The sequence below is a fragment of the Mustelus asterias genome, chromosome 5 (genome assembly GCF_964213995.1).
Source record: "Mustelus asterias chromosome 5, sMusAst1.hap1.1, whole genome shotgun sequence".
In the NCBI taxonomy this organism is placed as follows: domain Eukaryota; kingdom Metazoa; phylum Chordata; class Chondrichthyes; order Carcharhiniformes; family Triakidae; genus Mustelus; species Mustelus asterias.
This window is the reverse complement of record NC_135805.1, coordinates 106,261,624-106,287,748: the sequence shown is the minus strand read 5'-3', so window position 1 is coordinate 106,287,748 and position 26,125 is coordinate 106,261,624. Positions and strand designations below refer to the sequence as shown.

The 26,125-nt window shown below is 41.3% G+C and overlaps 2 protein-coding genes across 8 annotated transcripts in view; one reads left to right on the top strand and one right to left on the bottom strand.

Moving 5' to 3' along the window:
- asap2a (ArfGAP with SH3 domain, ankyrin repeat and PH domain 2a) overlaps positions 1-4,182 on the top strand; it is a 164,836-nt gene extending 160,654 nt beyond the window's left edge. For all 4 annotated transcript variants that reach the window (XM_078213169.1, XM_078213168.1, XM_078213167.1 and 1 more), the window contains exon 28: positions 1,095-4,182. In XM_078213169.1, coding sequence (XP_078069295.1) covers positions 1,095-1,169 — 75 coding nt within the window. In that variant the 3' untranslated portion in view covers positions 1,170-4,182. The remainder of the gene's footprint in view (positions 1-1,094) is intronic.
- itgb1bp1 (integrin beta 1 binding protein 1) overlaps positions 2,883-26,125 on the bottom strand; it is a 39,233-nt gene continuing 15,990 nt past the window's right edge. Inside the window, exons 3-7 of one of the 4 annotated variants that reach the window (XM_078213173.1) lie at positions 22,868-22,946; positions 20,881-21,017; positions 17,400-17,492; positions 7,467-7,616; positions 4,230-4,891 (exon numbers count right to left, since the gene is read on the bottom strand). In XM_078213173.1, coding sequence (XP_078069299.1) covers positions 4,820-4,891; positions 7,467-7,616; positions 17,400-17,492; positions 20,881-21,017; positions 22,868-22,946 — 531 coding nt within the window. In that variant the 3' untranslated portion in view covers positions 4,230-4,819. Of the gene's footprint in view, positions 4,892-7,466; positions 7,617-17,399; positions 17,493-20,880; positions 21,018-22,867; positions 22,947-26,125 lie in introns of all 4 variants that reach the window. The other 3 variants (XM_078213171.1, XM_078213174.1, XM_078213175.1) reach the window with 3 other exon arrangements.

Below are 26,125 nucleotides of genomic sequence, written 5' to 3'. Positions count from 1 at the left end.
GCTCTGGGGTCGCATATAGGCCAGACCAGATAAGGACGCCAGATTCCCTTCCCTAAGTGACTTTAGTGAACCAGATGGGTTTTCTGACAATTGACAATAGTCATGGTCATCAGTAGATTCTTAATTCCAGGAATTGTTTCCTTGAATTGAAATTCCACCATCTGCTGGGTCCCCAGAACATTAGCTGAGTGTCTGGATTAATAGTCGAGTGATAATACTTCACTAGGCCATCACCTCCCCCAGTTGATTGAGGAGAGATGCATTTTTTGTTGAGGAAGTGGAGGAACTGAAGACAGGTGATTTGGATGAAGAGAAGAAATGAGCTATAATCTCTTGCAGTGTAATATTTTATGAACTCTATATTGTAAGACTAGGTACTGTAATGTTATTGGACATCTAAGTAATTGCATTATTTGTATTAATTTGTAATATGCATTGGACTAGACTTTTCATGCAGGTTCTTTAACAAGACATTGATACAATGTGTACATGCTGAGAAACTTGTACCAAGAATTTGAAGGACAGTTGCATTCAGGATATGAAATAATTGAATAATGTTCCTTGATAAACAAGTCTGCACATGTACATTTTTAATGGATGTCAAGAACTTCACTATAATTTTGCGGTTCACTTTCAAAGACATTACAATACCTTGATTAGATTCTAAACTTGTTAATAAACTGCCTGATATTAGTTTAAAGGTAATCCAGGGGAAAATGTCATTGTTTTTTTTTTAAAGTTATTATTTGGGGGAAGATGGTGGCATGGGAAAGATGGCAGCATAGTGGTAATGTCACTGGACCAGTAACCCAAAGGGTCAGGCTACTACTCTGGGGACGGGGTTCAAATCACTCCATGGGCAACTGGTGGAATTTAATTAAAAACTGAAATGGAAAGCTACGTGTCAGTCCAGTGTTGTTGACTTTTAACTGCCCTCAATGATCTCGCAAGCCATTTAGTTCAAGGACAATTAAGGGTGGGCAACAATTGCTGGCGTTATTAGTGATGTCCGCATCCCATGAAAGAATACATATTTTAAAATGATCTTGAGCACCACATTCTCTAAATATACTGAAGTATTTGTTTCTCTGTAGATTGGCCACATTGAAGGAGACCCGAAGCGAAGGGGTGTATTCCCTGTGACATTTGTGCACTTCATTGCTGACTGAGCTTCCTTAAAGAAGTTGAGGAAAAACAATTTGGAGCATGGTACCATACCATCAGATGACGAGGAAAATATCTATGTTTGACTTGATAGACAAATCACTTCTTAGCTGGAAGATGTTATAAGTAACTAGTTCTTGAATATGTATTCTTGTTAAACTATTTGCACTTTCAGTACAACTGGAGATTCGTTATAAATTGTGGACATTTCATTTCTGTCCATTTGCTTTGGTGCATGTAGGTACTTGGGAATAGAAAGAATGCTAATTGTTCATGAATAATGACTACCTTATGTCACTAACTGCCAAAAACATGCTGAAAATCAAAATATTTTGCTAGTATGTAGCATTAGTAGTGGAGCAAAGCTGGAGGACACAGTACTGATCAAAACTATGATCTAGATTCCATAAATCAGGTAATGAATTTAGTAAGCATGCTGTTTGGGTGAACTTCACAACTTAAAGCCTTAAAACACTACCACAAATCTAAGAGTACCACTTTTTCTGCATTGATTTTTATTTAAATACTGTAATTTCCATTTTAAAAATCCCCAAATTAATTCATGAACACGGGACCCTAGTATTGTAAATATTAATATTTTCAAAAGGCAGCTAATAAACAGCATTAATATTCTCAAAGGCTCTTCTTCAAAAGAGGGAAAGTTAGTGACTGAAATTTGATATGGTTTTTAGGGGTCCTCTTTGCAGTTTGTACAGTCTGTGTTTTGTTGCATTAAATGGTTTAACCAAAACAGTGTTTAAATAGCTAAATCGGTTTGCAAAAATATTCAAAATTTGTTGCAGACTTTATTTTTGAAAGTTCTGCACAGAATTGTTGATTCTTTTATTACTAAAAACAGAACTTAAGAAAAATAAATTAAAAATGGTACACAGTGCAAATCATTTGTAGTAAACTTTCATCTCAAATTTTTTTTGCAATGATCTTATTGGCCTGTATTGGAAAACTATTCTTTTAAAGTTTTAGACTTGTTACATACGTGGTCATTTAAAAAAAAAGCTGTCAGTCTGGCTTCCAATGCATAGGAACGAAAATTTGAAAAATCCTTTGGGTTAGCAGTAAACTTAAAAATTGTAGCCTCTTAACTAAATTTGGTTGTAATTATTGTCAAAAAATAGAACTTATTAACTCTTGTATGCAATGTGAATTAGTACTGAAGATGTTGACATCATTCAGGATTATTACTTTCTATGAATGATTAAAAGGACCATAAGAATCTCAAGACAGGATAACTGGTGCCATCTACTGTCATCATCTGAGAGTGGTACTTAAGAGTAGAAAAAAATCCTGTTTGAGACGCGGTGTAAAATGGATCGATCACAAGCTAGGTGTTTGTTGCAGAGCAACTGTATATATTTATATATATTGTAAATGTTAAATCCTATACTTCTGCATTTCATTGCATTGATTTGATAATTAAAGCATGTGTAATGTATTGTACATCCCAGTTTAACATTGGAGTTAATCCCGAAATGTAATTAACTCTTATTAAAGCATAGCCTGCTTCAGCAATGCAGGTATTTTGTACAGATTTTGAAGATGAGGCCTAATGAATTCATTATTTGTGAAGGAATCGTGAGCATCTGATGAAATACTGTACAAAATCTGAATTTCTAAAATACTTTAAATATCCATCCATCTATTGCACCGAGGTGAGGCTGCTATAACTATTAACAATCATTTTGTTAATCAGTAGATTTGGTACAGATCAACTCCATTTTATTAAAGTCTAAATTTGAGAAATCCATGTATAGTTATTCATTTAGTTGCCCTTGAAAATTCCTCTGCTGTTCAGCTCTTCTTATTTAGAGGATGGGACTAAAGTGCACTTCTGGCACTAAACGAAGTCCAGAATAATATGCTTAAGGATGAAAATATAAAACATTTTTTAATATACTGCAATTTGAAACTGGATTAGTTTAAAGAATTAACTTGACCCAGATGAGGAAAACAGGAAAAAGTACTATGCACTTACGTAGAATCCCAGCAGATGATCATTACCAGCATGTTCTTGTCAATCTTGTTCTACAAAAATATTCAGTCTCTAATAATAAAGTACCATCTACTTTTAAATACTTCTGCAAAGCTTTATATCTGTAGGTTAAAATAAATCAATAAAATTTAATTCATGTGCTAAATTTTCAACTGAGTCAATAAATAGTTTCCAGGCTGGGAATAATAGTTTGTACGAGTGTTTTTTTTTGGTGAGCGCATTTGGGAGATGAAATACATGAGCTGCTCTGAAATTACAGTGGCTGCTGGATTATTTTCAATGCTATATGAGATCACTTCATTATTTAACATCAAGAGATGACACCAATTTGAATGTTACTTGATTTTCCAAAAAATTTTAAAAATATAGTTTTTGTTTCTTCTTACAAACTGCATTGGAACTCAATAATATAGACAAAAAAATTGTTGCCAAACCTTTCATTTTGTATCAATTTTCTTCCAGCCTTAAGGTGTTGACACATTTCTGGGGTATGGCTTCCTAGTCATTAATTCAAAGTAGATGAACCATTGTTCATATGCAAGCCAGGGCATTGTTGGCAGGCTGATTCGCCTTTGGTACCTCAGTTGACATTGTTCTCATTTGATGTCCATACATGTAATTTCTCCAGCATACTAGATAATGGTCAGCAGCAGGACGTAGCCTAGTAATGTTTGCCTCAATTTAGGAGTGTTGGTGCTAACTGTAGTCCTTCCTGCCCTATTCTGTTAGCTTGGGAAGATCAGCAACTCAGCATCGGGGATTGAACCTGGGATCAGCAAGGCTATTGTCACCTTAACTGGCTAAGAGAACAGTCTTTCCATCTTTATGGTCATAATGTAAACAATCCTTCATTTAGTCAAAGGACTTCTCTTTTCTATATCATTCAAAAGACATATTGTCTACAGGCTACAGAACGTATTTTGTCACCTCTGACAGTGATTGAGATTAATAGAAGTCGAGCAATTTACTTGTCTTTTTTTTAATTTGTGACAACTTGCAACATAAATTGTACTACAAAGTTGTGTATAAATAAAAGGACGCTACTTCATTGTATGCTTATTTAAAAGGGCAAAAAAATGCAATGCCATTTACTTTAGAAACCAGCACTATACAATATTTGTAAAATATATTTGGCTCAAAAAGATATTAAGACTTGTATATTTTTAAGCAGCTACTGTTAGTGCCAAGGTACATACATTTAATTATACAATGTAGTAAAAGATTACCAAACTTATTCACGATTGGTCCAATGTCTATGAAGTAATATTATTGTACAGAGCAATGCTCCATGATTGCTACAAGTTTATTACATTTCAGTGATTATTTGCATTTTCTTTAAGCCTGCAGTAAACTTAAGTTGACTGCAAGGAGCAATGGGGATAATTGACACTGTAATCATTCTGCAATAGAAATAATAATGTAACCCATTAATGGACTGCTATGAAATTGGAGACTTGCAGAATACTAACAAACAGACCAATATTTCTCATTTTACTAAAAATATTGGCAACTTCAAATCTCAGAATTGGTACACTTAGTTCACAGACTTAAGGCAGCAGTAATTGAAAACAGTTAAACATAAGGTAAATAACCAAAGAATCTATATCATGAGTTATCAAATTCATTGTTTATATGGCAGTCATGTTAGGATTTCTCTGAGGAAAGTGCTGAATCAAAAGCAGTGGACAGAACTTTGCAGATCGTTTGAGCTTGTTCCTGAAACAGAAGGATTGGATTATTCAGTCACAATGCCTATTTACGGATGTAATTTTATTTAAGGCATAATTTCTTTTTTTAGATTTCACAACAGATATAAATTAAACATGTTAGAAATACACACACATCACATGTTGAATGAGCTTCATTAGTTCCACCGAATATTAGGTCAGCCACAGAACTAATTTCAATAATGCTGTGGGAATGTGACTTAAGTTGTGATTTTTACCAAATCCAAAATTAGCAATGGAATTAGAGTATTGTCATGCCTCAGTCATTCTGACAATTGCTTTGTGATGCTTATGATAAGTAATATGAGCAATAGGAGCAGAAATAGACCAGCCCCCCCTCCTACATTGGATCGAGGATCAACATGATCCTAATTCGAAATCTCCAAATTCCATTGATTTGTTCGAGTTGAAATCTGTTGACCTTGATCTTGAATATTCTCAATGACTGACCATCCATAAGATTCACAGCCCTCTGATTGAAAAAGCTGTCTCTCGCCTCTGTCCTAATGACCATCTCCTAGTCCTAGTACTTCCAGCCACGAGAGCATCTTTCCTCTGAAGCCCTCAGTCTTGCATTTCAATGAGATCGCCCACTCATTCTTCTAAACTCCAGAGGATAGGATACCCCCTCATCCTAGGAATCAATCTAGTGAACCATTTTTGCACCTGGAAAACAGGTATATTCTTTCTAGGGAATGGAGACCAAAATTGTAAACCGTACTCCAGATATGGTCTCAAAGTCCTGTACAACTGCAGCATAAATTTATTATTCTTATACTCCAACCCCTCTTGCAATAATTGTCTAATTGCTTACTGTACCTGCATGTTAATTGTTTCTTGTACATAGACATTCAAGACCCTCTGCTGAAGCACTGAAATGTTCTTGATCGAGGTCAAATAAATCTTCTTTAGCTGGTGCACTATCCCCCTCACCCTATTTTGAAGCCTTTGACACAGTGACCACACCAGTGTCAGGGACACTGCTCTCTATGTTCCATTCTTGCCTAGTCAATCGTAGCTGTAACATCTGCAACTTCATTTCCTACTCCAAAACCATTATCTCTGGAGTCCAAGGATCCAAAAGTTACCTTCCTGCTGTTCTTCAGCTACATGTGACACACACAAAGGTAGGATCATTCACCAAAGTCACACATGATGCTTTGTGCTGCTGTGGAGGTCCATGGTGCTTAGAGAATTGATAATTGAGGAAAATTAAGAAAGAAGGCATTGAATTCAAAGCATAGGTGGTGGCAAAGAGCCAAGGTGAAGATTAAAATCAATAAAGATGAGTTGTCATTGCATAAATAGGCTCAAGTAAGAATGCAGAAAAATGTAACATGGAGCTTATGTTATTTAAAACTTAAATAGAAGATAAGACAATAGAATAGAGATTGGAGCCTCAAACATGAATATGCTAAAGGAATAGGGGAATAGATGAAACATGTGACACTGACTCTGCCAGTAATCCAAGTCATGATGTGGAGATGCCGGTGTTGGACTGGGGTAAACACAGTAAGAAGTTTAACAACACCAGGTCCAACAGGTTTATTTGGTAGCAAAAGCCACACAAGCTTTCGGAGCTCCAAGCCCCTTCTTCAGGTGACTCACCTGAAGAAGGGGCTTGGAGCTCCGAAAGCTTGTGTGGCTTTTGCTACCAAATAAACCTGTTGGACTTTAACCTGGTGTTGTTAAACTTCTTACAGTAATCCAAGTCACAGGATATAATTTCAAAAATCGACAAGATAATAGAAAGGAAGGGCCCTATTTTGACTTTCTAGAATGAAACGCTGAGAAGGGGAACAGCGACTGTTGATTTGCCAGCAGTATGGGAAGGAGATCAGCCTCCTAGTTGGTGAGAAGGGTTGGGACTAGTAGGGTTGCTTCTTGCAAGGATGATTGACCCTTCAGAGAATATGAAGAGTGACAGAACTATGCCTCCATTGTCCTAGCCATTAAAAAGCCCCTAGTAGAAAAGGAGATGAGTAGTGATGGCTTGAGTTGAGACTGGCTTAGGGGCTGGGTAGGAAAATTAACAGGAGAGAAACAACAAAGCCTATTTGGATGAGGAGAGGATGCCAAAGATTTGGGCATGAGCAAGCATAATGGAAATTTAAATTATATAGAGATTACCATTATCAGAGTAAGGAAAAAGTGATATGAAATAGACTTTCCTTAACACCATATAGTGGGATAAAGTTAACTTGTAGATGGTATGAAATCATCTTGGGCGTGTCCATGTTAAGATTTGGAGACTGTTATGGAGAGTGAATAAATGTAGGAGCTGGCCAAGGCACACACTATTCAACTGTCCATTATAGGAAACGTTACATGTACAATTTCTTTACATCAGGATCAGTTTTGGTTAGTTTCCCTCATTCAAATTGCACACTTTAATCACCCATCCTATGTGGTATAAATAGGTGTTTAAAATACCACTAGTAAAGAGGTGGCGGATGCAACCTGTGTTTCCTGTATTGATTTGATAGCTAGATGCCAAACCACCACTTACATTTGACTTTATGACCTCTTAAAATTTAAAACAAAAGAGAAAAAACATTTCTCACCAGGCTATTACACTGATACACACAGATACTATAATCATTCTGATTTGCATCTGTGGTTTTGAGAGCAAGGAAGCTTTTTCCCATTCCCAAGCCATCATCATAACAGATCATCCGTACTATCAAATACAATGGATGTCTGTGCAAAATGTCCTGCCAAAAAGAAGAAAAATTGTTAGTATAATTTATTGCTTTACATGTATTTGAGTGACAGGAAATTGAATTCTATATCAAAACAACTGGAATAATTGAAGTTTTTTCAAACTAAACCTGTGACCTGAATTAGTGGAGTGTGAATATCATGGGAATATTTGGCTCATCAAACCTGCTCTGCCATTTGTTTTAGTTATAGTAGCAATACTGTTTTAGATATCTTCCTGCCATGCAAGAAGGCAGGGGTGGAGTGGATTGGAAAACAAGAGGTTTCTGGTAACACCATCTGCACCTTGCTCACCATGCCAGGTAGCAGGATGAAGGTGAGGTGGGATTTGAGAAGGGGCATTAGACTGGAACAGACAGTCATAGAAACCCTACAGTGCAGAAGAAGGCCATTCAGCCCATCAAGCCTGCACCGGCAACAATCCCACCCTGGCCCTATCCCTGTAACCCCATGTATTTACACTGCTAATCCCCCTTATGCTAAGGGTCAATTTAGCATAGCCAATTAACCTAACCTGCACATCTTTGGAGTGTGGGTGGAAACCAGATCACCTGGAGGAAACACGCAGATACAGGGAGAACTTGCAAACTCCACACAGTCACCCAAGGCAGGAATTGAACCTGGTGCTGATAGGCAGCAGTGCCAGCCACTGCCATAGCCATTGGCACATCCAGCCCAACAATATGCAGAACCATCGGGCTCAGGAGATGCAGGGAAACATCCCCCAATGGCTCTGCTCCACTGCTTTGTTATGTGTTGCCTTGTCCTGCAAAAGGGGGCAGAATCTCAGTAATTGTGTAGCAATGTTTTTCAATGGTTTGCCAGCTATCGCTGAATAGCTGGAGGCGGTGAGAACTGGATTTGAGGCTTGCAGCATTGTATTTGTGCAAGAATGATGTGTGGTATATAGCATCTATCTAGTTATCAGAGCATCCTGAAAGCAAAAGCTAATGTTAAGTGACTGATGAGCTGTGTTGCATTGTTCAAACAGCAAGGATACAGGCATAAAAAGAAAACTAAGACACATACTATTTTGTAGGCTCTGCTGTTGTCAGCAATCAGACCTCAGAGCTCAATGATTTAACCAAAAGGCCAAAAAAGGCATATTTAAATGGGCATCACAGCCAAACGCAGGACTGTCAAATCTGAGTCTCTGCTTCACAGCTGCAATTGCTGTCTCAGAGCTCACAACCCCAATTGCTCTTCGGGGTAAAACACCACAGCTTGGGAACCCCTAATTTACAAAAAATTAATAATATTATTCCTGTTCTTTAATTGTAAATACAGCAAACAGTTACTGCTGTGCACTGGCAGAAGCAGGGGGCCTACAGCAGTATGTCCAGCAGCATTGGTAAATGGGAGACACAAAAATTGTTTATAAAGGCAGGTTGTTGGTATCTGGGCCATGAGATCAGCCAAAAACCATTTCCTTTTTGTTTAAGCATAAATAATGTAAAGTGTGCACTGTGATGTCTACATGCACTAGTGTTTTATCTGTTGACACTAATTAGTAGATGATGATAGAACATAGAACATAGAAAGTCACAGCACAAACAGGCCCTTCGGCCCACAAGTTGCGCCGATCACATCCCCACCTCTAGGCCTATCTATAGCCCTCAATCCCATTAAATCCCATGTACTCATCCAGAAGTCTCTTAAAAGACCCCAACGAGTTTGCCTCCACCACCACCGACGTCAGCCGATTCCACTCACCCACCACCCTCTGAGTGAAAAACTTACCCCTGACATCCCCCCTGTACCTACCCCCCAGCACCTTAAACCTGTGTCCTCTCGTAGCAACCATTTCAGCCCTTGGAAATAGCCTCTGAGAGTCCACCCTATCCAGACCCCTCAACATCTTGTAAACCTCTATCAGGTCACCTCTCATCCTTCGTCTCTCCAGGGAGAAGAGACCAAGCTCCCTCAACCTATCCTCATAAGGCATGCCCCCCAATCCAGGCAACATCCTTGTAAATCTCCTCTGCACCCTTTCAATGGCTTCAACATCTTTCCTGTAATGAGGTGACCAGAACTGCGCGCAGTACTCCAAGTGGGGTCTAACCAGGGTCCTATAAAGCTGCAGCATTATCTCCCGACTCCTAAACTCAATCCCTCGATTAATGAAGGCTAGTACGCCATACGCCTTCTTGACCGCATCCTCCACCTGCGAGGCCGATTTAAGAGTCCTATGGACCCGGACCCCAAGGTCCTTCTGATCCTCTACACTGCTAAGAATGGTACCCTTCATTTTATACTGCTGCTCCATCCCATTGGATCTGCCAAAATGGATCACTACACACTTATCCGGGTTGAAGTCCATCTGCCACTTCTCCGCCCAGTCTTGCATTCTATCTATGTCTCGCTGCAACTTCTGACATCCCTCCAAACTATCCACAACACCACCTACCTTGGTGTCGTCAGCAAACTTACCAACCCATCCCTCCACTTCCTCATCCAGGTCATTTATGAAAATGACAAACAGCAAGGGTCCCAGAACAGATCCCTGGGGCACTCCACTGGTCACTGACCTCCATGCAGAGAAAGACCCCTCCACAGCCACTCTCTGCCTTCTGCAGGCAAGCCAGTTCTGGATCCACAAGGCAACAGCCCCTTGGATCCCATGCCCTCTCACTTTCTCAAGAAGTCTTGCATGGGGGACCTTATCGAACGCTTTGCTGAAGTCCATATAGACCACATCCACCGCTCTTCCTTCGTCAATGTGCTTGGTCACATTTTCAAAGAACTCAACCAGGCTCGTAAGGCACGACCTGCCCCTGACAAAGCCGTGCTGACTACTTTTGATCATACTAAACTTCTCTAGATGATCATAAATCCTGTCTCTCAGGATCCTCTCCATCAACTTACCAACCACTGAGGTTAGACTCACCGGTCGGTAATTTCCCGGGCTGTCCCTGTTCCCTTTCTTGAATATAGGGACCACATCCGCAATCCTCCAATCCTCCGGAACCTCTCCCGTCTCCATCGACGATGCAAAGATCATCGCCAAAGGCTCCGCAATCTCCTCCCTCGCCTCTCACAGTAACCTGGGGTACATCCCATCCGGTCCCGGCGACTTACCAACCTTGATGCCATTCAATAGTTCCAACACATCCTCTTTCTTTATGTCCACATGCTCGATCCTTTCTGTCCTCCGCAATCCAGCAGTACAACCACCCAGATCCCTTTCCACCGTGAATACCGAGGTAAAGTATTCATTAAGCACCTCCGCCATTTCTAACGGTTCCGCACAAACTTTTCCCCCTTCACCTTTTAAGGGTCCTATGCCTTCACATCTCATCCTTTTACTCTTGACATATTTGTAGAAAGCCTTGGGATTCTCCTTAATCTTACCCGCCAAGGTCTTCTCATGACCCCTTCTCGCTCTCCTAATTTCCTTCTTAAGCTCCTTCCTACATCGCGTATACTCCTCTAAATCCTTAACACCTCCTAGCTCTCTGAACCTTCTGTACGCCTCTCTTTTCTTATTTACCAGGTTCATCACAACCTTCGTGCACCACGGTTCCCGTACCCTACCAACACCCCCCTGTCTCATCGGAACGTTGTCATGCAGAGCTCCAGACAAACATTCCTTGAAAATCCTCCACTTTCCTTCGGTACTTTTCCCCAAGAATGCCTCCTTCCAATTTACCCGTCTAATTTCCTCCCTGATGACACTGTATTTCCCTTTACTCCAGAGAAACACTTTCCTAGCCTGCCTGACCCTATCTCTTTCCAATGCTATCGTGAAGGAGATAGAATTATGATCGCTATCCCCAAGATGTTCACCCACCGAGAGATCCTCCACCTGTCCAGGTTCATTAGCCAGCACCAGATCAAGAACAGCCTCTCCTCTAGTAGGCTTATCCACATACTGTGTCAGGAAACTCTCCTGGACACACCTAACAAACTCCTCTCCATCCAAACCCCTAGCCCTAGGGATATTCCAATCTATGTTTGGGAAATTAAAATCTCCCATCACGACAACTCTGTTATTCCTACATCTCTCCAGGATCTGTTTCCCCATCTGCTCCTCAACATCTCTGTTACTATTGGGCGGCCTATAGAAAACACCCAGCAAAGTTACCGACCCCTTCCTATTCCTAACCTCCACCCACAGAGATTCCGTAGTCAGTCCCTCCACGGCGTCCACCTTCTCTACAGCCGTGACACTATCCCTGATCAACAGTGCCACTCCCCCCCCTCTCTTGCCTCCCTCCCTGTCCTTCCTGAAACATCTAAAACCTGGCACCTGAAGCACCCAGTCCTGTCCCTGAGACATCCAAGTCTCCGTAATGGCCACCACATCACAATTCGAAGCAGCAATCCACGCTCCAAGCTCATCCACTTTATTCACTACACTCCTGGCATTAAAATAGACACATCTCAGACCTTCAGCCTGAGCACTTCCCTTCTCCCTCACTCGTCTAACCTCCCTCTTACCCTGTCTACATTCCTTATCTATTTGCGAGCTAACCTCCTCGCTCTCAGTCCCCTCATTTCGATTCCCTCCCCCCAACCTTTCTAGTTTAAAGTCTCTCCAGTAGCCTGATGTAAACTTTTTTTACGTCAGCTAGTCATGTTAATATTAATTTTTATTCCATCACACAAATCAACATGCTCAACGCAAAATTACAGTCCAAGGGCAACAAAGTGTTGTGCATAGGCAAGTTTACTTTGCTTTACCATTGTTAGATTGATTAGCAAATATTCCCTTGTTGGGCTTCTTACATTCTGGGCTATAAATGAGTTCTGTACCCTTGTAAATATCCAACATTCAATGTGATTCCGCGACTGGACAACATTTGCTAAATAATCCTGTGTGCTAAGAATTGTGCTGACAATCAATTTAAGATTGTCAATCAGGCTTATACTAGAAGCTAGGTACACAAGGCTCCATACTTTGCACACAGAAATAATATACATACATTGTACTTGTTTTAGCTAAACACAACAAGGACCGCAATTTACTGGTTCAAACAGGCGTTTCTGCGGAGGTAGGCGGGATTCTCGCATGGTGGTCTGCCTCCCTGGGGCCGGGATCCAGGATGTCGCTAGTCGCGTCCCGGAAATCCTGAGGTGGGAGGGAGAGGAGCCTGAGGTAGCGGTACATATTGGTACCGCTGATGTGGGTAGGAAGGGAGAAGGGGTCATGAAAAGGGAGTACAGGGAATTAGGGAGACAGCTGAGAAAGAGGAAAGCAAAGGTAGTAATCTCAGGATTACTGCCTGTGCCACGGGAAGGTGAGGGCAGGAATGGAGTGAGGTGGAGGATGAATGTGTGGCTGAGGGACTGGTGCAGGGGGCAGGGATTCAGGTTCCTGGACCATTGGGACCTCTTTAGGGGCAGGGGTGATCTGTATACAAAAAACGGGTGGAACTTGAATCACACGGGGACCAATATCCTGGCCGGTAGGTTGGCTAAGGCTACTGGGGAGAATTTAAACTAGATAGGTTGGGGGGAGGGGAGCTAGAAGAGTTGACTAGGATCAAGGAACTAATTGATGGGGGGGAGGATGCAGGGGTAAGGGGAATTACAAAATTAATGGTAGAGGAGAGGGTGCAAGTGAATGAAGGCGGTAATTTAGATAAGGGAGTAGAGGGAGAGGGTGTTCGCGACTCATCAAAGCGGGTCTAGATAAAAGCTGGAATAAGGACACTTTGCCTGAATGCACGAAGCATTCGGAACAAGGTGAATGAGTTGATGGTGCAAATCAGCACAAGTGGGTACGATCTAGTGGCCATTACAGAAACGTGGCTGAAAGGTGACCAGGACTGGGAGATGAATATCCAGGGGTATCAGGCGTTTAGGAAGAATAGACAGGAAGGAAAAGGTGGTGGGGTCGCGCTATTAATAAGAGATAATATCAGGGTAGTACTGAGGGATGACATAGGCTCTGAGGAACAAAACGTGGAATCGTTATGGGTAGAGATGAAGAATAGTAGAGGGAAAAAGACACTAGTAGGTGTGGTATATAGGCCCCCAAATAATAATGTTGAGGTAGGGAGGGCTATAAACAAGCAGATAAGGGATGCGTGTAAAAACGGAACGGCAATAATCATGGGGGACTTCAACATGCACATTGACTGGCAGACTCAAGTCGGTAAGGGTGGAATGGAGGAAGAGTTCTTAGAATGCTGTCGGGATAGTTTCCTTGAACAGCATGTTACGGAACCGACGAGGGAACGAGCTATTTTGGATCTGGTATTGTGTAACGAGGTAGGTAGAATTAAGGATCTTATTGTGAAGGACCCTCTTGGGTCTAGTGACCACAATATGGTCGAATTTCTGATTCAGATGGAAGAGGAGAAAGTTTGGTCTCAAACCAGTGTCCTCTGTTTGAACAGAGGGAAATATGATAGGATGAGGGATGAATTGGCTAAGGTAGACTGGGAGAGCAGGCTGGCAGGTAGGATAGCTGAGGAACAGTGGAGGATTTTTAAGGAGATCCTTTTCAGTTCTCAGCAAAAATATATTCCAGCAAAAAACAAGGATTGTAAGAAAAGGGAGAACCAGCCGTGGATAACGAAGGAAATAAAGGAGAGTATTAAAATAAAAACAGCTGCGTACAGAGTGGCCAAAAATAGCGGAGAAACAAGTGATTGGGAAAAATTTAAGAAACAAAAAGAGAGACTAAGAAAGCGATAAAGAAAGGAAGGATAGACTATGAAGCTAGGCTAGCAATTAGTATAAAAAATGATAGTAAAAGTTTTTATAAATATATAAAAAGGAATAGAGTGGCTTGAGTGAATGTTGGACCCTTGGAGGATGAGAGGGGGGAGTTAATAGTGGGAAATGAGGATATGGCTGAGTCTTTAAATAAGTTTTTTGTGTCGGTCTTCACGGTGGAGGACACAAATAGTTTGCCAAATATTAACGATAGAGGGTTGGCAGCAGGAGAAATACTTAATACAATTAATGTTACCAGAGAGGCAGTGCTGGGTAGACTAATGGGACTGAAGGTGGACAAGTCCCCGGGTCCGGATGGAATGCATCCCAGGGTATTGAAAGAAATGTCAGAGGTAATAGTGGATGCGTTAGTGATTATTTATCAAAACTCGTTGCATTCTGGGGTAGTGCCGGTTGATTGGAAAACGGCTAATGTTACGTCGCTGTTTAAAAAAGGAAGGAGACAAAAGGCGGGTAACTATAGGCCGGTCAGCTTAACGTCTGTAGTAGGGAAAATGCTGGAATCCATTATTAAAGAGGAGATAGCAGGGCATCTGGATAGAAATGGTTTGATCAATCAGACGCAGCATGGATTCATGAGGGGAAAGTCGTGCTTGACGAACATGTTGGATTTTTATGAAGATGTGACTAGGGCGGTTGATGGAGGAGAACCGGTGGATGCGGTGTTTTTGGATTTCCAAAAGGCGTTTGATAAGGTGCCCCATAAAAGGCTGCTGAAGAAGATTAGGGCACACGGAGTTGGGGGTAGTGTGTTAAAGTGGATTGGGGACTGGCTATCCGACAGGAAGCAAAGAGTCGGAATAAATGGGTGTTTTTCCGGTTGGAGGAAGGTAACTAGTGGCGTGCCGCAGGGATCGGTACTCGGGCCGCAACTGTTTACCATTTATATCGATGATCTGGAGGAGGGGACGGAGTGTAGGGTAACGAAGTTTGCAGACGACACAAAGATAAGTGGAAAAGTGAATCGTGTGGAGGACGGAGAAGATCTGCAGAGAGATTTGGACAGGCTGAGTGAGTGGGCGAGGATATGGCAAATGGAGTATAACGTTGAGAAATGCGAGGTTATACACTTTGGAGGAAATAATAACAAATGGGATTACTATCTCAATGGAAACAAATTAAAACATGCTACCGTGCAAAGGGACCAGGGGGTCCTTGTGCATGAGACGCAAAAGCCCAGTCTGCAGGTACAACAGGTGATCAAGAAGGCAAATGGGATGTTGGCCTATATTGCGAGGGGGATAGAATATAAAAGCAGGGATGTCTTGATGCACCTGTACAGGGCATTGGTGAGGCCGCAGCTGGAATACTGTGTGCAGTATTGGTCCCCTTATATGAGGAAGGATATATTGGCATTGGAGGGAGTGCAGAGAAGGTTCACCAGGTTGATACCGGAGATGAGGGGTTTGGATTATGAGGAGAGGCTGAGGAGATTGGGTTTGTACTCGTTGGAGTTTAGAAGGATGAGGGGGGATCTTATGGAGACTTATAAGATAATGCGGGGGCTGGACAGGGTGGAGGCGGAGAGATTCTTTCCACTTAGTAAGGAAGTTAAAACTAGAGGACACAGCCTCAAAATAAAGGGGGGTCGGTTTAAGACAGAGTTGAGGAGGAACTTCTTCTCCCAGAGGGTGGTGAATCTCTGGAATTCTCTGCCCACTGAGGTGGTGGAGGCTACCTCGCTGAATATGTTTAAAGCGCGGATGGATGGATTCCTGATCGGTAAGGGAATTAAGGGTTATGGGGATCAGGCGGGTAAGTGGTACTGATCCACGTCAGATCAGCCATGATCTTATTGAATGGCGGGGCAGGCTCGAGGGGCTAGATGGCCTACTCCTGCTCCTATTTCTTATGTTCTTATGTTCTATTCCTCAGGGTAAAGCATTGACCATCTCAAGCTGTCTGATTTAAATTTCAAACTAATGCTTGGCTGTTAAGTGTCAGTCACCATCAACTGGCACATTCTCCATGGCAATATCTCTACCAATCAGAGTCCACTTGCCAACTCATCAGCACTATTCTCATTCAGTATAAATTATTGTTCCTTTATGTTTGGTATTCGTGTGAACTGTCCTGATGAGTGCAAGATGAAAAGTTTTGACAAAAATCATTTTTTCAGCAATACTCAAATTTTATATCTTGCCATGTTTAATTGACAGTCCTGATTTTTCAGTAGACATGTCTCAGTTATCGCTACCATAACTGCTTTCTCACAACATACAACTGCGTCCTATTCCTCTGCTAGAAATTCATAGGAATTGTCTGGGGAGGTCACGATAATGCATCCTGATACATGATTACAATTTGAAATGAGCACTTTTTCTTTCCTGTGTTTTGCTGAGCACCTTCGGTCTGTGCGCAATCAGGGCCCTGACATTCCCGTTGCTTGCCATTTTAACACACGATCCTGCTCCCATGCCCACATGTCTGTCCTTGGCCTGCTGCAATGTTCCAGTGAAGCTCAACGCAAACTGGAGGAACAGCATCTCATCTTCCAGCTAGGCACATTTACAGCCTTCTGGTCTCAACATCGAATTCAACAACTTCAGATGATTAGCTCCATCCCACCTCGACAACTTTGTTTTCATTTTATTTAATTTTATCTCTACCTTTTATTTCTTTATTGTCTTTCTTCTTTTCCTTCCCCTCCATTCTTTCTCCCTACTTTATCCCACATTCCTTATCTTTTCTCCCCCTTTGCTTCCCCTTTTTTCTAAATTTTATCCCTCTCCCATCCACCCCTCCACATCTTCATCTTGTCACAGCTTACCCTCTGATTTCAGCTTCTCTGCTGTTTGGCCATTCACACCCTTTATTCTCTCTATGAACTGCCATTAGCAGCATTTTCCCCTGGCTTCTGTGGCTATGATTCATCTTTCATTCCCTCACCCTACAGTAGAAATATCTCCCACTTTCTATGCCTTTTAGCTTTGACAAAGGGTCATCTGGACTCTCAACGTCAGCTTTTTTCTCTCCTTACAGATGCTGCCAGACCTGCTGAGATTTTCCAGCATCTTTTCTTTTTCTTTCCTGCATCTTTTAAAGTTTCTCACCATTATAACAGCAAAAGGAAATATTAATTTACTTACAAATTGATCAGTGGATGCAACTTTGATACCATATTTGGAGACATATAAAATACTCTCCTCTTCTGATGGTGTAAAAGGTAATTTTCCATATTGCTACAACAGAAAGAACAAACACTACAGAAGGAATCAACCAAACTCTAAAAGATACAGAAGCAAAATACTGGAAATATGAATTCATAATCATCTAGTTCATGGTTCATATTAAAAGATTATTTTTAGTTTTAGGAAGATTGAAATTGTAACATAAGGTAATTAAAATGCTGGGTTTTAAAATTGCCAGAACACCTCAACCAATAGCATATGAAAGGGATGTGTATACTCATAAGGTGAGAGTTCAGAGGATGAAAGTCACAAAAAGTGGCAGGTGGCCTTTATTTAGCTGGAGAAATACAGGCAGTACGTCTGAAGAAAATTGTTCTGACTCCATTAGAAATTTAAATTATTCAGCTGGGTCCCAAAATCAGAAGATTTGATTATGAAGCTAATAGTTAATTAATCCAAAAATCTACTGAACATCTCAATTAACCTCTGTTTCCTTAGGGAGGAGTAATTCAGGGTGAAGCCTTATTTGGAATTCTGAGAGGTTGTCTGTGGGAGTTTTCCAGATGATCCTTGGGTTTGAAGTTAAAACACCCAAGTTGGTGGGTGTAAGCCCCGGGTTCAGCAGACAGAGAAAAAAAAAGCTAAAAGCAGCCATGGACCAAAAGCAAAGTCTTAGAAATCAGGGGTATTCATTACTCTTCGGTCCGACTTAGTATTTTTTGTTTTGCATCTATTCTGCTACTAGTCCCCCTACTCCACATCCTCTGACCTTATCAAAGACCTTTTGAAAATCCAGATAAATTACTTTGCCTGCATTAGCCTCATCTACGATCTCTGCCTCTTCAAACAATTCAATAATGTTGGTCAATCAAGAAAGTCTCCCTTGAAATCCATGCTGACTAATCAACATTGTACTTTTAGTTTTTAGAACTCTTTCCTCTTCTGCTTTAGTAAGGATTCCATTAATTGTCCTAGTACTGATGCTAAACTGACTGGTCTACAGTCTCCAAGGCATGTTCTCTCTCTCTCTCTCTATTTCCCGACTCTCAATTTCTCTATCAAGTTTTTATTCATTCATGATGTCTCATTAGTTTTAAATTTGTCTTGATTTTTATCAGAATATATTTTTTCTGAGCAACGCTGAACACTGTGAAATGTTTCCCATATGTTCCACGTCATGGTTTGGCAATATTGTTGCCCACTATGTTTTCACAAGTTCTACGCTTATTCCCTGAAAATTGGCCTTTTAACAATCTATTATTTTGAATTTTGTCAAGCTTATGTCTCTAAGTTATCTTAATGCATATTATATTATGGGTCAGTATTGCTTAGATGTTTCCCTACTTTTACTTCACTTATTTGCTTTGGTTTACCATTGGTAGATAAAGTAGCAAATATTCCCTGGTTGAGCTTCTCACATTATGGATTATGGTGGACACTTAAAAACTCCATTTCCTTAGCCTTCTTATCTACTTCTGCTGATTAATTAATTTCAGGGTAGTTGAAATCCTTCACGATCATTTTTTTTCACTAATTTTCTAACTTGTTTGCATATTTCTTCTTTCATCTCCTTGGCACTATTAGGTAGTCTTCAGACTACATCAAATAATGAGATTGACTTTATTATCTCATCTATACCAAATGGATTCTATCTGCCTAAATAATCTACTACCGTTATGTTATCTCTAATGAGAAAAGCTGCTCCATCTCTCCTTTTCACTAAATGTTGTATCTTGTGATGTTTAATTGCCAATCCTGACTTTCCTGTAGCTATATCTCAGTAATCCCTACCAGAACTACCTTCTCGCAAAATACAATTGTCTTACCATTCTGTTTTAAGGATGCTGCATTGCTCTACAGCTTAACCCACTTTTCCTTTCACCTTTTTTTTTACCTTTTTATACTCCTGTTCTATAATTCAATCTATTCCCTGGTTATATTTATGTCCTCCCTTTTGTTTACTGAGAACAATTGTCCAATGCTCTCCTTTCCTGTTTTGTTTATACCTATGCTTGTTTTCATTTCTTGTAAATTCTTCCCTCCTCCATAATACAATGGATACAAAATTGGCTTGATGACAGAAGCCGAGCGTGGTTGTAGAGACCTGTGACCAGTGGTGTGCCTCAGGAATCAGTGCTGGGTCCACTGTTATTTGTCATTTATATTAATGATTTGGATGAGAACATAGGAGGCATGGTTAGTAAGTTTACAGATGACACCAAGATTGGTGGCATAGTGGACAGTGAAGAAGGTTATCTCGGATTGCAATGGGATCTTGATCAATTGGGCCAGTGGGCTGATGAATGGCAGATGGAGATAAATTTAGATAAATGCGAGGTGATGCATTTTGGTAGATTGAACCAGGGCAGGACTTACTCAGTTAATGGTAGGGCATTGGGGAGAGTTACAAAACAAAGAGATCTAGGGGTACAGGTTCATAGCTCCTTGAAAGTGGAGTCACAGGTGGACAGAGTGGTGAAGAAGGCATTCGGCATGCTTGGTTTCATCGGTCAGAACATTGAATACAGGAGTTGGGACGTCTTGTTGAAGTTGTAAAAGACATTGGTAAGGCCACACTTGGAATACTGTGTACAGTTCTGGTCACCCTATTATAGAAAGGATATTATTAAACTAGAAAGAGTGCAGAAGAGATTTACTAGGATGCTACCGGGACTTGATGGTTTGAATTATAAGGAAAGGCTGGATAGACTGGGACTTTTTCCTCTGGAGCGTAGGAAGCTGAAGGGTGATCTTATAGAGGTCTGTAAAATAAGGGCATAGATCAGCTAGATAGTCAAGATCTTTTCCCAAAGGTAGGGGAGTCTAAAACTAGAGGGCATAGGTTTAAGGTGAGAAGAGAGAGAGATACAAAAGAGTCCAGAGGGGCAACTTTTTCACGCAAAGGGTGGTGAGTATCTGGAACAAGCTGCCATGGGTAAGATGGGTATAAAGGGATATGGGCCAAATGCGGGCAATTGGGATTAGCTTAGGGGTTTTTAAAAAAGAGTGGCATGGACAAGTTGGACTGAAGGACCTGTTTCCATGCTGTAAACCTCTATGACTCTCGGACAAGTTTAAAGCCTTTGCCGCTTCCCTGTTTTCCCTTTCCACTAGAACACCAGTCCCATTTCGGTCCACTGGTCCAGTTTCCTGTCTCAGTACTGGTACCAGTGTTCCATGAGAAGGATCTTTTGGGGGGAAAAAATCGGATGTCAATTTGATAGGTTAAGGGTACAACATAGAATTTACTACTTTGACAGGTGGTGAGTAGCCATGATCATAGTGAATGGTGGAATAGGCTCAATGGGCTGTGTGGTCAACACCTGCTCCAATTCTTATGTTCTTAAAATCCAGAAGGTTATTAAATTACGTGTGCAAAAGAAAAGTTTGTTCATGACAGATAAGCTAACAAGCATTCTTTTAAATTCTATTATCTTACCTGTGCCAAATCAATATAATTAATCAAATCTTGTGGTCCTTGAAGACATTCAAATAAACTGGCTTTTAAGTTTTCAATAGCACCCAAATACTTCACTCGGAATTCAGTACATGTGTCAAAGTTACTGTTACTTTGTCCTGTAACAAAAGTATAAAAACACAATTTGTCTTTGCCTGAATAATTGTGTAGCATTCATCAGCAAAACAAGATTCGTTGCTTTACTTTAATTATTCCAGAAAATTAACACCAGTTTTCTGCTTTCACTGATGGTAATTCATGGAAAAAGAAAAGCAGCCAATTTATCTTCAACTTCCACCAACTATCCCAATCCCCAATTTTCTTCTCTATTCTTTCAAGTTATACTGAGGTATATTTTACAGGCCACAAGTTTTATTGGTAGTTTGCCCAAGTAGACATTTTTCATATGAGTTGAGCAGTATATTCGGGTGGCATGGTGGCACAATGGTTAGCACTGCTGCCTCACAGCGCCAGGGATCTGGGTTCAATTCCTGGCTTAGGTCACTGTCTGTGTGGAGTCTGTACATTCTTCCCATGTCTGCGTGGGTTTCCTCCGAATGCTCTGGTTTCCTCCCACAGTCCAAAGATGCAGGGGTTAGGTTGATTGTACATGCTAAATTGACCCTAATGTCGGGGGATTAGCAGGGTAAATGTGTGGGGATAGGGTCTGGGTTGGATTGTGGTTGGTACAGACTTGATGGGCTAAATGGCCTGCTTATGCACTATAGGGATTCAAAGATTCTATATTTGGGGAAAAAGTCTTCAAAGACCACCTTGGAGACCCTAGCTGATGTTTTCCCTCCTTGGGCTCACCGTACTGATGTCATTGGTGGTATTCCAGTGGTGATCAAGCTCTGTGTAGAACAGGATCTGCCTGGTTACATTAAGTAGTACCCTCGAATAACAGGGAATCCAGAGCTTTTTTATATCAATGCTGCGATTTATCAAAAGGTGCACAATTACTTTGTGCACCATATTTTTTTTAAGAAACAGAATAAATTGTTAGACATTAATAGCAGTTAGTTATAAATGCTTCCAGAAATCAGGTCCCTAGAGGAGTCGGATGTCCTTTATTCCGCTTGGTTTCAATAGCGGGCATACACAAGAAACACAAGTCAGTATGACCATTTCTTAGGAGACAATGAGATTGCAGGCTCAACAGTGACGACAACAAAAACTTGGTGGTTTCCTCGTGACCATCAGTGAAAGCACTGGAGACAAGGAAAATATGAAAGGTGCGAGGGTGGGAACCTTGTAACATTAAAGGGGATTTAAATATCTAAGAGAATCTACTCAGTCTTCCCACTGTTCACCCAGCTGTTGACACAATTTGTCTTCATTCTATATTCAGGTTTTTGGTCTTCCGTGTTCCTCATGGATCTATTTATGTTACTCTTGGGTGAAGTCAACTGAAAAATTTGCCCAAATGAAATCTGTCCCAACTTTGTTTCCAGCAGGGTCAATTTGCCAGCGATTTGGAAAGGCTGCCTCAATCACCTGAAAATGTGGGGATTAATTGTAACAGCAACTGTACCCCCTCCCTCTGCCACTCCCAACTAGATTTCCTAACAATCTAGAATATGATGTGGAATCTAACTCTTCTGTATGACTTAGGTCATCATTTAGTGCATTTACCTGTTATAATATCAGCACTAGCAAATAATCTGCTTAAATTATGATAACGGATAGATCTAATTCTGAGATTTCACAAGAGCTTTGAAACAATCTAAATAGTGTCTTTGTACCAACACATTTCTGTGGCAATGGCATTTTCTAAAGTCACAAAAACAATAGTTATAGCAAGATTATGGGAAACTATCTGCCCACTGTTATTTTGACTATTACTGAACATTTTAACATGCGAGCCACCAAGGTCTGAGAATGTAAGGGAGTTTTCAACATTACACATGTTACAGTATATCTGAACATCGTTAGGTATAAAATATTTAAGGATTTTACAGTACAATACCTGAACTCCTTGTGGAGTCTGTATCAAGACTAGCCACTGTACTAGATCTAGAAAGACCACCCAAACTGGAATCTACTGACTGGGAAAAGAAAGTACAAAAATGCATTAAGAGTTTTAAACTGATAAACTGACAAATGCTACATTTACTATCAGAATAATGTTTTGCACTTGCACACAACACTGCTTATGCAGGATAGTTAGGAGGAAACAGATGACGAGAGAATATGAAGAATATGAAGAATCCCACTTTAAAGAATTCATCTGGCACTTGCATGAGGGCTAGGTTATTAAAAAATCGATATGAATATTTGGGTGAATTGACTTATCAGTTTCAACACAGATAAAAAATGCCAATTTTCTGTGTTTTAAAAGATCAAGAAGAAAAATGAGCAACGGGCATTAAAACACTCCTCAAAAACCTCACTAGAAAAACAATGACAGAAGAAGAAGAGTTGAAACTTGCACAACTAACTCCAACTCCAGCACAATAATGCTGTGAATTTAAATATAGGAGAGCAAATGTGTACTAAATGAGGAATAAGATGAGGAATAAAAGAATGACCAGGATGAGGTTAGGGCCGGTCAAGGACAGTAGTGGGAACTTGTGTATGGAGTCAGTAGAGATAGGCGAGGTGATGAATGAATACTTTTCTTCAGTATTCACCAAGGAGAGGGGCCATGTTTTTGAGGAAGAGAAGGTGTTACAGGCTAATAGGCTGGAGGAAATAGTTGTTCGGAGGGAGGATGTACTGGCAGTTTTGAATAAACTGAAGGTCGATAAGTCCCCTGGGCCTGATGAAAAATATCTTAGGATTCTTTGGGAGGCCAGGGATGAGATTGCAGAGCCTTTGGCTTTGATCTTTGGGTCCTCACTGTCCACGGGGATGGTGCCAGAGGACTGGAGAGTGGCAAATGTTGTTCCTCTGTTTAAGAAAGGGAATAGAAATGACCCTGATAATTATAGACCGGTTAGTCTTACTTCGGTGGTTGGTAAATTGATGGAAAAGGTCCTTGGGGATGGGATTTACGACCATTTAGAAAGATGCGGATTAATCCAGGATAGTCAGCATGGATTCGTGAAGGGCAAGTCGTGCCTCACAAATTTGATTGAATTTTTTGAGGAGGTAACTAAATGTGTTGATGAAGGTAGGGCAGTTGATGTCATATACATGGATTTCAGTAAGGCGTTTGATAAGGTCCCCCATGGTCGGCTTATGATGAAAGTAAGGAGGTGTGGGATAGAGGGAAAGTTGGCAGATTGGATAGGTAATTGGCTATCTGATCGAAGACAGAGGGTGGTGGTGGATGGAAAATTTTCGGACTGGAGGCAGGTTGCTAGCGGAGTGCCACAGGGATCAGTGCTTGGTCCTTTGCTCTTTGTGATTTTTATTAATGACTTAGAGGAGGGGGCTGAAGGGTGGATCAGTAAATTTGCTGATGACACCAAGATTGGTGGAGTAGTGGATGAGGTGGAGGGCTGTTGTAGGCTGCAAAGAGACATAGATAGGATGCAAAGCTGGGCTGAAAAACGGCAAATGGAGTTTAACCCTGATAAATGTGAGGTGATTCATTTTGGTAGGACTAATTTAAATGTGGATTACAGGGTCAAAGGTAGGGTTCTGAAGAATGTGGAGGAACAGAGAGATCTTGGGGTCCATATCCACAGATCTCTAAAGGTTGCCACTCAAGTGGATAGAGCTGTGAAGAAGGCCTATAGTGTGTTAGCTTTTATTAACAGGGGGTTGGAGTTTAAGATCCGTGGGCTTATGCTGCAACTGTACAGGACCTTGGTGAGACCACATTTGGAATATTGTGTGCAGTTCTGGTCACCTCACTATAAGAAGGATGTGGAAGCGCTGGAAAGAGTGCAGAGGAGATTTACCAGGATGCTGCCTGGTTTGGAGGGTAGGTCTTATGAGGAAAGGTTGAGGGAGCTAGGGCTGTTCTCTCTGGAGCGGAGGAGGCTGAGGGGAGACTTAATAGAGGTTTATAAAATGATGAAGGGGATAGATAGAGTGAACGTTCAAAGACTATTTCCTCGGGTGGATGGAGCTATTACAAGGGGGCATAACTATAGGGTTCGTGGTGGGAGATACAGGAAGGATATCAGAGGTAGGTTCTTTACGCAGAGAGTGGATGGGGTGTGGAATGGACTGCCTGCAGTGATAGTGGAGTCAGACACTTTAGGAACATTTAAGCGGTTATTGGATAGGCACATGGAGCACACCAGGGTGATAGGGAGTGGGATAGCTTGATCTTGATTTCAGATAAAGCTTGGCACAACATCGTGGGCCGAAGGGCCTGTTCTGTGCTGTACTGTTCTATGTTCTAAAAGTTAACTCTTCTGTTATTTTCCTTTGCTCATTTTCTGAGCTACCAGAATGCACTGCTGCGATCTCAGCCCATAACTTCCTCAGGGTGGCAATCAGGCTTGGATTGCTACTCCATGCCCACTTACCTGTGCCAAATTTCTTGCGTGCTTGATATGCCTGACCTATTGACCCGGTTGAGATCCAGGCAGCGTGGCCATCTCCGAGGTCCAGCGTCGAAGCTTAAGGGTGTTGGAGTGAAGGAGGCCATGCACCCTTTTTGACTGCACTAGCTGCTGTAAAGCAGATAAGGTTCAAGGTCCAATTGAAAATGACAGGGCAGGTTGGAATGGGCCAAGATGAGAGTCAAGTCTGAGGCTGGGTGGTGAGGGGCGGGGAAAGAGAGTCCCATGCAGGGATTCAGTCCAGGTGTTTAAAATAGTTATCCAGGGTTGGAGGAGGTTTTAATTCTTCTAAACTTTTTCGGAGTAACGATCAGCCTAACCCTCGCAGTGCCATCCTAAGTTAGTGATTTAAATCACTCTTCGGAGGATTCCTAACACAGGGCAATTGTCCAGGGAAAGGTAGAGCATCTGGACAATTGCCGTGCAAATGTTTACCTGGGAAGTTCAGAGAGGATTTTCCCAGCACGTGTGATCAATTTTCTAGACAGAGGTACTGCCATAGAGATAAGAATGACCACTTTTGCTTGTTGTTGCCTAAATTTCTTGTTGGCGATAGGTCTTGGCCGGAATTTTCTGGCTATTCACACTGGCGAGATTCTCTGGTCCCGCTGCAGTGAACGGACATTTGGCTGAGCGCCAAATTCTCCGTCCTCACTTGCAGCAGCAACGGGACGTGAGCAGGCGGAAACTTCTGGCTCTCATCTTTCCCCTACTATGATAAGCATAAAACAATGGATCGTTACCAATTACCACAAGCATGAAAT